The sequence below is a fragment of the Gopherus flavomarginatus genome, chromosome 18, assembly GCF_025201925.1.
Source record: "Gopherus flavomarginatus isolate rGopFla2 chromosome 18, rGopFla2.mat.asm, whole genome shotgun sequence".
Classification (NCBI taxonomy): domain Eukaryota; kingdom Metazoa; phylum Chordata; order Testudines; family Testudinidae; genus Gopherus; species Gopherus flavomarginatus.
Window position 1 is genome coordinate 7,084,511 of NC_066634.1, and position 14,706 is coordinate 7,099,216.

Genomic DNA, 14,706 nt, shown 5'->3' on the forward strand with positions numbered 1-14,706 from the left:
CCTAGTTTTGGATAACGGATCCGATCCAAACACCGTCCAATTCTCCAGAATGCATTCTAGGGGGGAGCACCTTGCCTTCCCCGCCTTGCTCTGCCCCTGCCCCGTGTCGCAGGTAGATGCTGGGCGTCCCCAGATCCTAACAGAGAAAGTCTGGACAACCGGACTGTTCCTACCTTATCCAAGGGACCGGTTCCTTACCGTCTCCCGGGACCGGTTCCACACCATCACCCACAACTGCTTCTCCACTATTTGAGCGCGTTGCACCGTTGTGCCCTCTGGGGTCACTCACACCGCGTCTCCGCCGAGGCCCCCGGTGAAGTCACCGGTGTGCACTGGGCGTCGGTCGTCACCGCAATCCGTTGACCTCCAGGAGGGATCCAGGCAAGGCTAATTTTCGCCTCTAGCCCACCCAGGGATGCCAAAAACTGTTGCAGACACAGCAGTGCCAGAGGCAAGCAACAGTGGTTCGTTGCCTAGAGTGCTTAAGCGCCAATAAACACACTAGGGTGGAGAAGCAAACAACCAAATTTATTTGAGCTCAAATAAGGTGCCAGGGAGAAATAACAATCTCAGATCCTGCACCCCTAAAACAAGCAGTTTCTTCCTTTTATATCCCAATTGTTTACTACAAAACTTTCTTGCTGACTAGCTGATTTTTTTACTTTTTTCTTTTTTTTTATTTAGCTGCAGTATTTTTTTTTATTTAATTTTTTGACTTTTTTCTTCCTCTCCCCTCTCTGCTGCTGAGACATGTACACAGTATCTTAAAACGGCCTTGAGCGGGCTTTAGCCGAGCTTCAGTGTATAACAGCAGAGAACTGGCTGTTACAACCAAAACTAACTGCTAACACTACATTTTTGCAGCTGTTAGTACATTAGGTTACACAAAGTGTTTAACATGGAGGAACACTGGTTCACTGAGGCCTACAACAGGAGGGCTTCATTGACACTTGTGGTCTATCACCTTTCCGAGTTACCTAGGGTTATGCCAAAGTGACACCAACAGGGGTAAGGAGAAAGCCACAAGTAAACACATGAAACTCAGCAACCAGTGGACAGCAACAAAGACGCTTGAAGCTCAGACCCCTCCCTTGGCAACAAGAATATAACAAATCCCCAGTCTAGCCAATTGCTAGTCATGTCATCTCTGGGCAGGTCATATGGTAGTGAGCGGTGGAGCCAGGACCTGCTACCCTCGGCTGAACGCTGGCCTTTGGGAAGGAATCTTGGGTCTCGGCTACCGGACGGTAACAAGCTCCTGGAAGGGCAGCTGCTGACTGGTAGACCAGAGGACCCTGGTGTCACAGGATCCTTCCCAGCTCTCGATCCGGAGATCTGCACAAAGGCCGACTGCACACGGCTGCCTCCTGGCCGGACAGCACCGTGGGGATGTGGCGCGGCTCCTTATAAAGAGTGAGTGGCGGGAATGCTCTGAGGCGATGGCAGTTCCAAGCCGGTTCCAACTGGTTTGAACCAGCGCCTCGCACCACAGCTTTGGTGCCTTTATGTTCCTGCCTCTGGGGACAAAATGGAGTCTGTGGCCGAGCGCCACTTTGAAAGTCTGACTCCATATTGAAAAGTACCAAAGCCCATATGGATGAAGGGAAACAATATAAAAAAACCTTATCCTGTACATTTAAAATCACTGAACATATAAAATCACCAACAATTCGGCCTCCCGACCCCAAGCCCCAGGCCCAGCCCCAATAACTCCATGGGGACGGAGCTGGCTCCTGCCAGGCCCAGCCCAGCTCTGCGGTGAGGGTTCCAGTCCCACTGATCCCCTGGGAGCAGTGCTGGGTCCTAGCAGGGCTGGTTTGGGGTTGGTCTGTGCTTTACAAACCCCATCTCTCCCCTGCATCTGGGGTTGGGGGGGCTGCGTCTGTGCCCCTTACCCTGGGTAGGAGAGAGGGATGTGGAAGCCGGAGGCATGGTTGGCACACGGCACTCTGTAGGGGAAATGCCCTGTGTCCCATTCCCCACCCCCTGGATCAGCCAGTCCCCTGCCCTGGGGCTGGATGGGAGCTGGTGCACACAGGAGGAGAAAGGTCCTGTGTCTTCCCCTTCCCTTGGATCAGAACCAGCCCCTGCTATGGGCCAGGGACAGAACCAGACCTCCTCAGCTCACCAGCCGGGAGCCCCCATCTCCCTCAGGACATCAGTAATGGGAGCGAAGGGAACACTTCAGTCGTGCTCCGACTGCCATCTCCTTTGGGGGCTGCTCAGTGCAGCTGCCCCAAGAGCTGTGACCCACCAGCACCTGCACTGTTCAGATGTACCCCCAGGGAGGTCTGTGACTTGCATGCCAGGGGCTGTGTGTGTCTCCCATTTTCCCAGCCACCCATGCCAGGGTCCCCCATTTCCCCCTGTGCAGGAGCTCTGTGCACCCACCCTGTTCCTCCCCTCCCCCCATACCCTCATTTCCCCTCCCACCCGTGCCACGGTGGGCTAGTTCGTGGAGTCTGTCTTCACAGTGCTGGGTTTGCTGGAGCGGGGAGAAGATCTGTCCACCCCCTGTCTGAAGGGAGGAGGCCAGGGGAGAGCAGCGGGATGTCACCAACACATAGCCAAGAAATGGGATCAAAGCAAATGGTTCCAACTGGCAGGAGCGGCGCCAGGGTTTTTGGTGCCCTAGGCGCAGGGCCGGCTCGCTGGTCCCGCGGCTCCGGTGGACCTGCCGCAGGTGTGCCTGCGGGAGGTCCACTAGAGCCACGGGACCTGCGGACCGTCCGCAGGAACGCCTGCGGGAGGTCCACCGGAGCAGTCTGCCACCCTCCCAAATCCTGGCACCCTAGGCGACCACCTAGGTCACCTAAATGGAAGCGCCGGCCCTGCCAACTGGACTCATGGGTGAAGACTTGTGAGAGCTGCCGGGAACAGGCAGCGCTGGGCAGGAGAGAGGAAGGGCATGGCCCAGTCCAGGGCACGGCAGGCCAGCTGGGCTAGAGAAGGCCCTGTGTTTCAGCTCACAAGCTGTACATGGTGGCAGATGGGCCTCGGGTGGCTCCAGCCCTGAGCAGCAATGAATCCAAGGCAGGGGAATGCCTGTTGGATTGGGAGGGGCGGGTGGGTCTGTTTCAAACTCTGTGCAAAGCATTTGTGTGTTTGTGCTGCACCTCCCAGGTGGGCCGGTGAAGAGGGACCCTCCAGGGCTCCCACCTTTGGGTGGAGCTCTGCCAGAGGGGTGTTAAGCTACAGGAGACTTTGAGGGATCATCTCTGGTTTCAGGGGCTGGGCAGGGTGCCGTGTGTCTAAGCTGCCAGGGCAGGTGATAGGCAGAGGGTCTGTTCCCCTGGAGTGTGCCTGGGGACCCCAAGACAGGGTCTGGGCCTGGCTCTGTTCAGACTCTGGGATCCAGGGGCTGGGTCCCTTCACAGCAATGTGGTGAGTAGCCAAGAGGGTGTGCTCATCAGCCATGCACTGTCTGGCATTCCCCTAAGGGAGCTGGGGCACTCACCTGGGGGAAGTGGGGAGCACTCATGGGAATGGGGAAGTGGAGAGAGATTGAGCAGACAGGGTCGGAGCCCAGCTGGTGTGAACCAGCCCTGCTCCCTTGGAATCAATGGGTCAGAGCCCAACTGGTGTGAACCAGCCCTGCTCCCTTGGAATCAATGGGTCAGATAGAATGCGCCAGGCAGATAGACAGAGACGTGAGGCCCCAGGAAGCTCTGAAGCTTTATTGGCCTGGCTCCTGTGGCAGAGAATCAGCAACTTTGCCCTATCACCTCCAGTGTGAGACAAACCAGCCCCACCGGGATGGGGACAATGCTCCAGCCTGGAGTCTGCCCAGCCTTTGCCACCTCCCATCCCCCATCCCCATCTGGCCCAGCCTCATGTTCCAGCCCGCATTCCCCCCTCCTCTCACCACGTCCCATCCCTGTCTGCTCCATGCTCGCCACATCCCTTCCCACCTCTGCCCTGCCTCTCGCCACATCCCACCCCCTGTCTGACCCGCCCCCCCGCCATGTCCCATCCCCCATCTGGCCCACCCCTCCCCCTATCCCATCCCCAGTCTGCCTCCACCCCTTGCTATTGTTGCCGGCAGATAACTGCCTGAGGCCAAGCAACAGTGTAGGGGGGGGTCTGTCGCCTGGTGTGCCGCGCCAATAAACACACCAGGGTGGAGAAGCAAACCAAGTTTATTTGAGATCTCAAAGCGGTGCAGGGAGAATGACTCAGATCAAGCACACCTAAAACAAGCAGTCTGTTCCTTTATATCCATGAGAACTTTTCTCACTGACTAGCAATCCCCCGTTTTCCCTCCCTCTTCTGTCCAGCTGCAGCATTCTTTTCTTACACCTTTTTTTGTTTTCCCCCTCCCTTTTCCCCTTTCTACTGCAGAGACATGTATGCTGTATCTAAAAGTGGCCTTGAAACTTGCTTTAGCCTAGCTTCAATGTATTACAGCAGAGAACTGGCTGTTACAACCAAAAGCTAACTGCTAACATTACATTTTTGCAACTATTAGTACATTCGGTTACACTAGGTTACACAAAGTGTTGAACATGGAGGAACATTGGTTCATTGAGGCCTACAACAGGAGGGCTTCATTGACACTTGTGGTCTACCCCCTTTCCGAGTTACCTAGGATTATGCCAGAGTGACACCAACACTATCATGCTCCCCATCTGCCCCATCCACTGACACATCTCATCTGTGCCACCCTTGTTTGGACTAAGAGCTCCATGCTAGAATTGCACCCACATGACACCGATATAGCTGCGGCACCACATAGAGCGAGAAAGATTGCCGGGCAAATCCAGGACTGCTGTAGCAGGGTGGTGGGCACCCTAGAAATGAGAGCAATGGGGAGGAATTGCCACCCCCCCGGTATCTATGGAGATGGCTAGATAGGGGATGTGACAGAGAGACAGAGGGGCGTGTTAGGGAGATGAATTGACTGGTGTGTTAACTGGTTGTATCCCAGCCAGCCAATTCATCCCCACTGGGATCCCATCACTCGTGGGCTCTCTGTGGCATGGCCCTCATCTCTGGCACCCCCTTGAGGCAGGGGTTTTGGCTGAGGATCTTCTCCTCACAGCTGGCACAGCCGTTGTTATCACACATGTACATTGGGGCGTTTTGGATGGTTTGCCAGGCTTCCCACAATGCCTTCTGCTTCTGGGCCATGTCTTGTGGGTAGACCTGCCGGAAGGCCAACGCCCGGAAGTTGTTATTGATGGCACCAAAGACCCCATCCATGAGGTCCCGGATGTATAAGCAGTTTGAGCTGTTAAGGCAGGTGCCCAGGCACGGCGAATACTTGGTGAAGAAGATGAGGCAGCTGTTCCAACCACAAGGTTGGTCCGGGGACCACTTCTGGTAGCAGTTGTTGCCGCATTCCTTGCCTGGGACATGGGTTTCTGGGCAAGTCCTCTGGTCCCTGGTCTTGTCCAAGAGGCGGGAGATGGGGCTGATGCCATTCTGGTCTGGGCTGAGCAGCAGGAACTCAGAGTGCAGGGTGGGCTTCTTTTTCTGGAATTTGGGCCGGGCAGCCACAATGTTCTGGCCCTCAAACAGCTCCTTGCTGTTGAGTTTTGCCTTCATCTCTTTCAGCTCCTCCTCACTCAGGTACTCCCTCAGCTGCTGCTCCTCGAGGAGATTACACGCTGCCTGAGGCAGGCTCACTGCGGCTGCGTATTGGTTATTACTGTCAGGGCGAAAGCTTTGTGGGGAAAAGAGGAGAGAGTCTGGGTTACGGATTCATAGAGTTTAAAGCCAGAAAGGACCATTGTGACCATTTAGTCTGAGCTGCATGGCCCAGGCCAGAGAGCCTCCCCCAGGGATCCCTGCCCATGACTCTTGTGTGAGCTAGGGTGGATGTTTGAGAAAGAGCCACCCAGCCCTGGTTTAAAGACTCCACATGGTGGAGAAGCCACCACATCCCTTAGTAAGTTGTTCTACCAGTTAGACATTGTGCCTTATTTCCCCTCTGAAATTGTCTCGCTTTAGCATCCAGACACTGGATCTCGTTCTGCCTCTATCTGTTTGACCGAAGCACCCTCTGCCATAGGCACCGACTCCATGGATGCTCTGGGCTGGAGCTCCCATGGAAAAAAAATAGTGGGTGCTCAGCACCCATCAGCCACCCGTCAATTGGCTGTTCGGTGGTGGGTGGGAGGCACTGGGGGAGAAAGTAGAGCTGGGGCAGAAAGAGGCAGAACAAGGGTGGGGCCTTGGGGAAAGAGGCAGAGTGGAGAAAATGAAAGTCGGTGCTCGTGCTCTCTGCTGTCAGAAATCTCCTCCCCACGCAGATACTTACAGACCCTGCTCAAGTCATGTCTCTTGGCCTTCTCTGTGATAAGCCAAATACACTGAGCTCCTTTAGTCTCTCTCTAGGAGATCCAGACCTCGGATCCATCTGTTCTGATCCCTTTCCGATTGTCCAGCATCCTGTTTGCAGTGTGGACCCCAGAACTGGATGCAGTGTCCCGTAATGGTGTCGTTAACATTGTATACAGAGGTGATCCCACCTCTCTGCTACCCAATATTCCTGTTCATCCAGACAAGCATTGCTTTCGCCCCCTCAGCTCCAGCACTGCACTGGAAGCTCATGTTCAGCTGGCTTCCACTGTGACCCCTGGATGCCTTTCAGAGTCGACGCTTTCCAGGAGACAAGCCCCATCTTGTACCTGTGACCTGCGCTCTTTGCTCCTAGGTATCTGACCAGGCACTGGGCTGTGTTAAAACATCCTCCCTTCTCTGGGTCTCAGCCCCCCACACCTCCAGACACCCACACATTCCTTATGAGGGGGCATTGGGTGAGTGGGTAGTGAGGGAAGATGGGACTCAGAGTGGAGGGAATACAGGTTGGCCTACATAAACAATGACATGGGCAACCCTCTAGGAAAAAGGAAAGACACAAAGGCTTTTACACAGAAGGAAGTGGAGCAGATCAATGAAATAGAGAGAGAAGAGAGGTGGCACCCAGGCATCCGGTAGTGGGGGTGGGAGGGATGGAAGGAGACCAGGGGTGTGTGAACTTGGCTGACAAGCTAGGAAGGCTGCAACCGCCATGTGCATGTGTGTTTGCATATATATATGTTCTTGTCCCAATACTATATAGATATATTTCCAGATCATTGATACAGATTTCAAGTAGTATCAGGCAAAGAACAGAGGCCTGGGGAATCCCACTGGAAGAGTCCCCATTCTCTGAGGATTCTCTCTTTGCAGTGACGTGCTGAGATCTATCAGTCAGTTTTTAATCCATTGAATGTAAGCTACATTGATTTTGTAGAGTGCTAATTTCTTTTATTAGAGTGTCACATGAGACTAAGTCAAAGCCCTCACACAGGCAATGTCTAGAATGTCAGCGTGACAAGCTTGGGAATTTTGGTAATATTTTTATGATTTTGATGAATGCCTCAGTTTCTCTCTACTTTGAATTGCTGTGCATTGGAGTGTAAAGAGTTAGAAAGCAGCTTTTGGGGCAGAGCAGGAGATATCAGGTGCTGGGTCATACAACTGTCTGGGGTGGTATGCATGGGTTGTTAACTGGCTGAAACAGAGCCATACCAATGGAGGATCCAGAAAAACAGTGGGAACCCCAAGGACAGACCAATTGACACCTAACAATGGGAATCTCCGTTAGGTAGTACATGTGAACTCAGCAGGGCTCTGCCGGAGGACGATGGGCCAGGAGGTGACAGGAAGCTGGGATGGAAGCTGCCCTTTGGAGAGACACAGCAGCTCTTACCTGGAATGATAGAGGCCTGGTAGATTGATCCCACTGAGTGATGTAGTTAAGCTAGCCTATGCCCTGGTGTAGCCAGCGTGAGGTCGGTGGACGAACTCTTCCCTTGACCTCTCAAGGAGGTGGATTAATACAGAGATGAGAGACCCCCTCCTGTTGGCGTAAGTAGTGTCTACACTGCAGCACTGCAGAGGTGTCCCTGTAGTGTTTTAAGTGTAGACAAGCCCAGAAAGATGGGGCCCAAATGGATTCCATGGCAGCTTGGCCGGGTACAGCCCTGACATCAGCCAGTCTGAACTGTGTCATAACCTTCACTCCTCTGTGCTCACCTACGACCTGCCCAGTGCTGGGCTCCCGGTGACTGCTAGACCCTGCTCTGGGTTGCAGAGGCTGCCTGGCATTGCTGCAAAGACTGGCTGAGATACATGTGACCCTGAAGACCATCAAAGTCTCTGACCGGGATGGGGTGAAGCAGGAGGGCGGGAGCCCAGGGGCTCAGTCTCGGAGGTAGGGAGGCCGTGTGGCCTGCCTTTAAGGAGGAGTGGGACCCCTTGGGGGGCTGGCACACTGTCAAGGGACTGTGTAAAAGCTGGGGCTGTAGGCCATAGGGCTGGCTTGCCCTATTCCATTAAGCTGTAACGCAAGGAACCTACAGGCTGTATCCTGTCAGACATTAGTTTAGGCAAGTTAGCATAAATGTAGTCAAGTATCGTCGGCCTGTGACACAGTTAAATGGTCTGACAGTTACCCTGAGATTTTGGGGAACTAGGAATAGCAGGAGTTGGAACACGATACACGGCAGCTGCAGGAACATGGACGTGAGAACCACAAATTTGCTTGAGCATGAGGTGACGGGTATGATAATGAGCTAAAACAGCATGAATATGTATCACTGTGTACGCCTATGGGATAAGTGCCCCCCTCATATTATCAAGGTGAGGATGTTAGATTTGGGCATGGAAGGGTGAGCATAAGCATGAATATTCATGATAGTGCGCAGGCCTTATAATAGGGCAAACCACCATGTGGAGGGCTGGTTTTTCCATTATTCGACCTTTCAGCTCTATTGTTATCTACCATGAACCGTGTGCAGCGAGGAACCAGCACCTGAGCACCATCAGACTCATTCGGCTTGCCAGAGAAGGGGCGGTTCTTTGTCTCTCACCACCAGATCCTTGAGGAAGGTTGTGAATATGCAAACCTAAGAGCTCATGCATAGAATGATACCACAGGTATCCCCAATACTGGATTAATCCTACCTCTCTATGTGGCTTGGAGCTTCTCTGGCTTTTTCACTGATTTTAATCAAAATCTCCAAGACTTGGTTTTGCCTTCAGCATGAATGTCCATGCCACACACCTTGAGGTTCCCTACAAGATATTGAACTTCTTGGTTTTAGTTGTGTCTAGCTTGATTCTGGGACAAGAACCCTTTTACTCTCAGCCCATTCATCAATTGGCAACGAATACAAGTATTACGAACCATTAAAAAGTATCAGGCAACAGATTTAGCACCCATCCTGGGGAGCTGTGGCAGTCAGCACAGTAATCTTTATCAACCAAACACCCAATCTCCTCCTAGAAGATACTGAGTTTGTTTCCCAAGACCTGTTTCTGCACCAATTCTCTTTCCACCCTTTAATGCTTTATTCTTGGCGCCCTGTATGAAGCATTCTCATGATTCTGCCCAGGGTCAATGTCAGAGGAAATGAGGAGACACACTGAGTCACTGGCATGGTGTGTGTGTGTGTGTGTGTGTATGTGTGTGTGTGGAATGAGAACTCTGATATTGAGGCGAGGGGACAATGGAGGCACATACAGATTTTGCCCAGGATTGGTGTTGGGTACCAGCCTATACTTCCCCAGACTGTCCCATTTACTCTTTGTAAATACAGGCACAACCTTATCTCCCCTCCCCCCGATCCGCTAGAACTTCCCCAGGGTTCCAGGTTGTGTTAAAAATCTACATCAATTGCTGAGAGAGCTCTCAGCCAGTTCTTTTTAGACTCTTGGGTGCAAATTATCTGGTACTGATTTATTTCAATTTGGGCAATTGATCTTGAATTACCACCAGACAGGTCTGCTCAATGGTCTGCGGGGAGATGTTGGATGCGATGGGTACTGAGTTGCTGCAGAGAATTCCTTCTTGGATGCTAGCTGGTGACTCTTGCCCACATGCTCAGGGTTTAGCTGATCGCCATATTTGGGGTCGGGAAGGAATTTTCCTCCAGGGCGGATTGGCAGGTGCCCTGGAGGTTTTTCGCCTTCCCCTGTAGCGTGGGGCACGGGTCGCTTGCTGGTGGTTTCTCTGCAGCTTGAGGTCTTCAAACCACTTTTGAGGATTTCAATAACTCGATCCTGGGATAGGGGTTGTTATAAAATTGGATAGGTGGGGTTCTGTGGCCTGCCTTGTGCAGGAGGTCAGACTAGATGATCAGATTGGTCCCTTCTGACCTATGAGTCTATGAGTCTATGAGTGTATAGCAAGCACATGACTATTGCTCATCAAAATATTTCAGACAGAACAGTTTTCCTTAGGAAAAGGCTGACTCAAAAAAACCTAAAGGTTTCCAGGGAATACATCGATTTTGTGTAATTTTTTGATGAAACATAATCACAACAATTTGTTTAGATTGAAACATTTGGTTATAATTTTTTTTTACTTTTGTTATATAATGTTATATTACTGTTGATAATATACCAGTGAAAAAATCTGGATTTTTATATATTATATTATAATTATATTATATTTATTAAACATAAAAGTCAAGCTGCTAAAGCTGAAATGGAAACCTTATGAACTTACTGAAATGAAATAGTTAGATATGGTCAAACCAAAATCTGTTTTCAATTTTTCCAAAACAAAATTTGGAATTCCCATTCTGTAGAAAATTTCAAATTTTAGTTCTGATTCAAAAGGAAAAAATATAGAAGTTTCAGCATTTCCGATGGAACTGGAATTCTGGTTTCTGACCAGCCCTTCACACAAGTAATGAGACCCACATCTCCCTTTCCCAGTTCTGGGCCCCATCTCCCCCTACACCCCCAGAATCATCCCTCTCAGCTCAGGGCTCCCTCTCCCCCCGTTTCCCCAGAATCACGCCTTCCCAGCTCTGCTATGGACTGAGCCATTTATGCCAGATAGAAAGCCACTGAGGGCAAATGTGAAGCATCTTCCCCCCTTTTTCCTTCGCTTTCCCCCCCAGGGAGGGCAGAGGGGTCACAGTCAGATGGGAAATGCCCCACTGGGGCCTCACTCACCTATCAACATAATTCACAATCACTTTGAGTGCATCCGGGTTGATGCTCCTGGTGGTCTCTGGCCCGAAGCAGAGGAGAAGGGACAGCAGCAGGATTCCAACCCTGGGCATCCGTCCTGGCACCTGCACAGGACCCCACAACATCAGTGTCCCCAAACCCTGGGCACAAACCCTGAGCCCCCCGACCCACATCCCCTAGCTCCTACTGCATTACCAACAGGAGATGGGGAAGAGAAGAATCCCCTGGAACTTCATGGGTGGGGGGGAGGTGTAGGTGAATGGCAGAGGGGACCCACATGGGATCACTTGGGGCAGGGGCCAGGTAGGCAGAGGGATCACCCCTTGGGCTCCGTGGGCCAGGAGGTAGGGGAACAAAGGGGACTCACAAGGGTTTCCATGGGCAGGAAGAGGTGGAGGGGGGACTCACAAGGATTTCCATGGGGTAGGAGGAGGCAGGGCGGAGGGAACTCACCATGGTTTCCATGGGGCAGGAGCAGGAGGTGCCGTCACTCATTGACAGATGCTCACACCAGATCCACAGTGATCGGCTTTCAGCCGAGTCCCTCTCAGTTCCTCTTTATACCATTCGCCCAGCCCCTCCCCTGCCACACTGATCCCTGTGGGGTGAGGGGCAGGTGAGGCAGCCTCCATTTCCCGGCTGTGCCAACAGCAGCTGCTGGGCTGGGCTAGAGGGGGGCGCCCTGGGGCCAGGGTGTCTGTGGTTTGCTGCAGAGCTCGTCTCCTGCCCTGAACAAGGACCCGGTTCCCGAGCTGGCCTGGCTGCGCCGCAGGGGGCCCTGGGGAGAGACAGGATGCTGGGGCTGACAGCCCAGGCTTGGCACCATGGAGGCTACAGGCCTGGTCCTGTGGATCTGTGCGGGGCCTTGGGGCCTGACCCACTAATGGGTGGGCAAGGGGTGCAGGGCTGGGGGGCGGGGTGAGGAGCTGGTGGGGAGTGCAGCTGAGGTGAATAGACTCTCAGGAGGGGCGGGGGAGGGCTGGGGCCAGTAGCCAACCAGCACCAGGCCCAGCCCAGCCCAGACCATCATCACGCTGGGATGGACTGGCCAGAGCTCCCCATTGCGCCGGGCACTGCCCAGACACAGCATGAGAGACAGTCTCTGGCCTGAGGAGTGCGCCCCGACTAGTGCTGTTAAGAGGTTAAGTGGGTGTCATCTGGTCCAGATTTCTGAGGAAGCTGAATCAGCTGAATCCAAACAGCGAAGGGCTCAATTTGCCCTGGAGTTTGGGGAAGTGAGAGCAGAAGAAGGTGCCAACCCCACTCGCCGGGTGTGTGGATTTTGCTGACTGGGGCTGGGTTAGACTGAACAACGTCAGCTCTTTAGCCAGGCGGCACCAACGGGACCTTTCACCTGTGGTTCCTGGGTGCAGCGTGTGGCCCAGCAATGCCCCGGACAGCGTGTGGTGGAGAAAGCTGAGGGCACTTCCTGAGCAGGGGTAATGGGAGGAGGATTTGGGAATGATCTGAGCACACTGTTGGAACTAGGGTGGGGCTAATGCCTTGGCCCTATTCACCTGTGCCCAAAGGAGAGATGCGGGGTAGAGGGACTCAGCAGGGTTTCCATGGGGCAGGAGTAGGGCGGGGGGGGTCATGGTGGAAGATTGTCTCAAACACACAGGCTGCATCATTGTTGCTGCCCTGGGAGGCACCACTGGCTGACCCCATGGCATGAAAGAGCCTCTTCTCCCTCATCCACATCCCCATGTGGGGTGAGCTGAGGGTGCAGATCAGGCACCTGCTCTGGCTGTGGGTCCTAGGCAGGATCCTCCCCTCTGGACACTGGGGAGCAGGCAACACTGGGACAGCTGGGCTGGGATCAGTGGGACCAGGAGGCCGCCCCCTTCCCTTCAGCCGAGCTCCACAATCGCTCTGCATCTTTTCCAGCCAGTTCCTGGGCAGAGCCCCCTTCCCTTCTTCCAGGGCTGCCTGCAACTGGCATGGGGCTGGCTGGAAAATGGCCCTTTGACCCTGCACCGCCAGGGGCCAGAGCACAGTGAGGGCAGAGACATGGGCCACCAGCTAGGCCATAGGCTGGGCAGCCCTGAGCTCTGGGCCGGCTGCATCCCTGCTCCTCCTGCAGCCCCGTCACTCCTGGGAGAAGGGATGGTGGCTAGAAGCAGGGGGGCCATTTCCTGCCCCTCTCCAGTCAGCCAGGGCCCTGGTGAATGGTGTCGGGGCATCTGTCACAGGGCCTAGCCAGCACCCTCCCTGGCCATCCTGCAAGGCTGCTGTGAGAGGATCTAAGTCTCTGAGGTCCGTACCCCAGGGATATTTCAAGCTCCTGGAGCCTGACTGGAGGCCAGCCACTGCCGCAGCCTTGGGATCCAGACTCCCCTCAGGGTGCAGCCCTTCCCCCCGGCTCCTCCCTCTGGGCATGGGAACCCAGCCTTTTGCCCAGCCCTGGGCACAGCATGTTCCCCTCCCCAAACTGCCCCTCCAGCATGAAATTGCTGTTTCTTGGTTTAATGCCCTCAGGGTGTGCAGCCGGTGTGAAGCAGACAACACGCGGGCCCACGGTGCCCACTCTGACCTCGTTGTGCTCCTTATGTGTGATCATGGACAGCCCAGGGAATTGTAGGTTGTACAGTGCCATCAACTCTCCCAGGACCCTGGTGTCTGGCCCCATCGACTCCATGGGAGTGGGGCTGGTTCACACCAGCTGGGATCTGAAGCGAGGCCATTGACTCAGGCCTTGCTTTTGAGACCATGGGCTCTCCTTACTGAGGCCATGTCTATGGGTCACATGTGTTGTTTGGGCCCTGAGTCTGTTGGGTCTAAACTTTTGGTGAACTTTGGGGAGCCAAAACACACCCAGACTGGCCGTCTCTGCATAATCCTTTCTGAACCCTTTATCGAACAAAGCACTGACCTGCAAACTACTCATGACACCCCCTTTATTAAGTAGCCATTAGCCTTTATCTCTATGCATTTACTTGTTAAACTTGCTTTTCCTGTAAAATATTGATTGATTATGCATGACCATTATCTTTTGTTAATCACTTTGTTTACTTCTGTGTATAAATATTGATGCTCACCCCTAATAAAGGGGCCACACTTAATCTAAAGCTTTTTAGAGCTAAGGATAGTGTGAGCCCGTTGATCAACGCATTGGTGTCTGGTCTCTGACAGAATTGTGTGCCCCATACCAACTCCGCACGAACTCGGGTGCTGGAGAGGTGAGTGAGGACTTGCTTTATTACCTAACAATTTGGGGGCTCGTCCGGGATTCCTTCTGGTGCGGTACCTCTGTCCAGTGGTCAGACCACTCATATATGAATTGGCAAGGCGCCACAGGAGATTTCTCCCAGCCAATTCAATATTGAGGGGTCATGTATTGGACAGCAGGGTAAACGCCAGTTGGAGGGCTCCTGTCAGACACCATGGGTCAAGGGACTAGCGTGCCTCTTGAGAGTCCGTTGGGGATTGTAAATAAGTTATGGAACGAAGGGAAACTCCCAGTACAGACAGGAATGTCTAGGAAGAAGTTGTACACACTATGTGTAAGGAATTGGACTGGGTATACCGCGGTATTGGCCGACCCGGAGATGAGGTGGCCTTCGTATGGCTCTTTCGAACAGGCTGCCTTAAGAGGAGTAAAGAGCCAGATCGAAAAAGACCATCCGGGACAGTTATGTTACTGGTTTTGTTGGGACACAGCAGCAGAGCTGTGGAAATCTTTAAAAATTATGGCAGTCAGGTACTCTCCCGAGAGTGAACCCCCTCCAGGTT

At 53.3% G+C, this 14,706-nt stretch overlaps 1 protein-coding gene across 1 annotated transcript; it reads right to left on the minus strand.

The window, feature by feature from the left end:
• Positions 1-4,325: 4,325 nt before the first annotated feature.
• On the minus strand, positions 4,326-11,482 carry LOC127036589 (uncharacterized). Its single transcript, XM_050927625.1, has 3 exons — positions 11,428-11,482; positions 10,957-11,078; positions 4,326-5,665 (listed from the first exon to the last, which is right to left on the minus strand). Exons 1-3 carry the CDS (start codon positions 11,467-11,469, stop codon positions 4,957-4,959), a joined length of 873 nt encoding a protein of 290 aa, XP_050783582.1. The 5' UTR covers positions 11,470-11,482; the 3' UTR covers positions 4,326-4,956.
• Between the last annotated feature and the right edge of the window lie 3,224 nt (positions 11,483-14,706).

Coding starts and splice junctions, on each gene's coding strand:
- LOC127036589 (XM_050927625.1), bottom strand. CDS start 11,469: ATGAGTGACGGCACCTCCTGCTCCTGCCCCATGGAAACCATG. Junction 11,079..11,427: donor CCTGCCCCATGGAAACCATG/GTGAGTTCCCTC, acceptor GGTCCTGTGCAG/GTGCCAGGACGGATGCCCAG. Junction 5,666..10,956: donor ATTGTGAATTATGTTGATAG/GTGAGTGAGGCC, acceptor TTCCCCACAAAG/CTTTCGCCCTGACAGTAATA.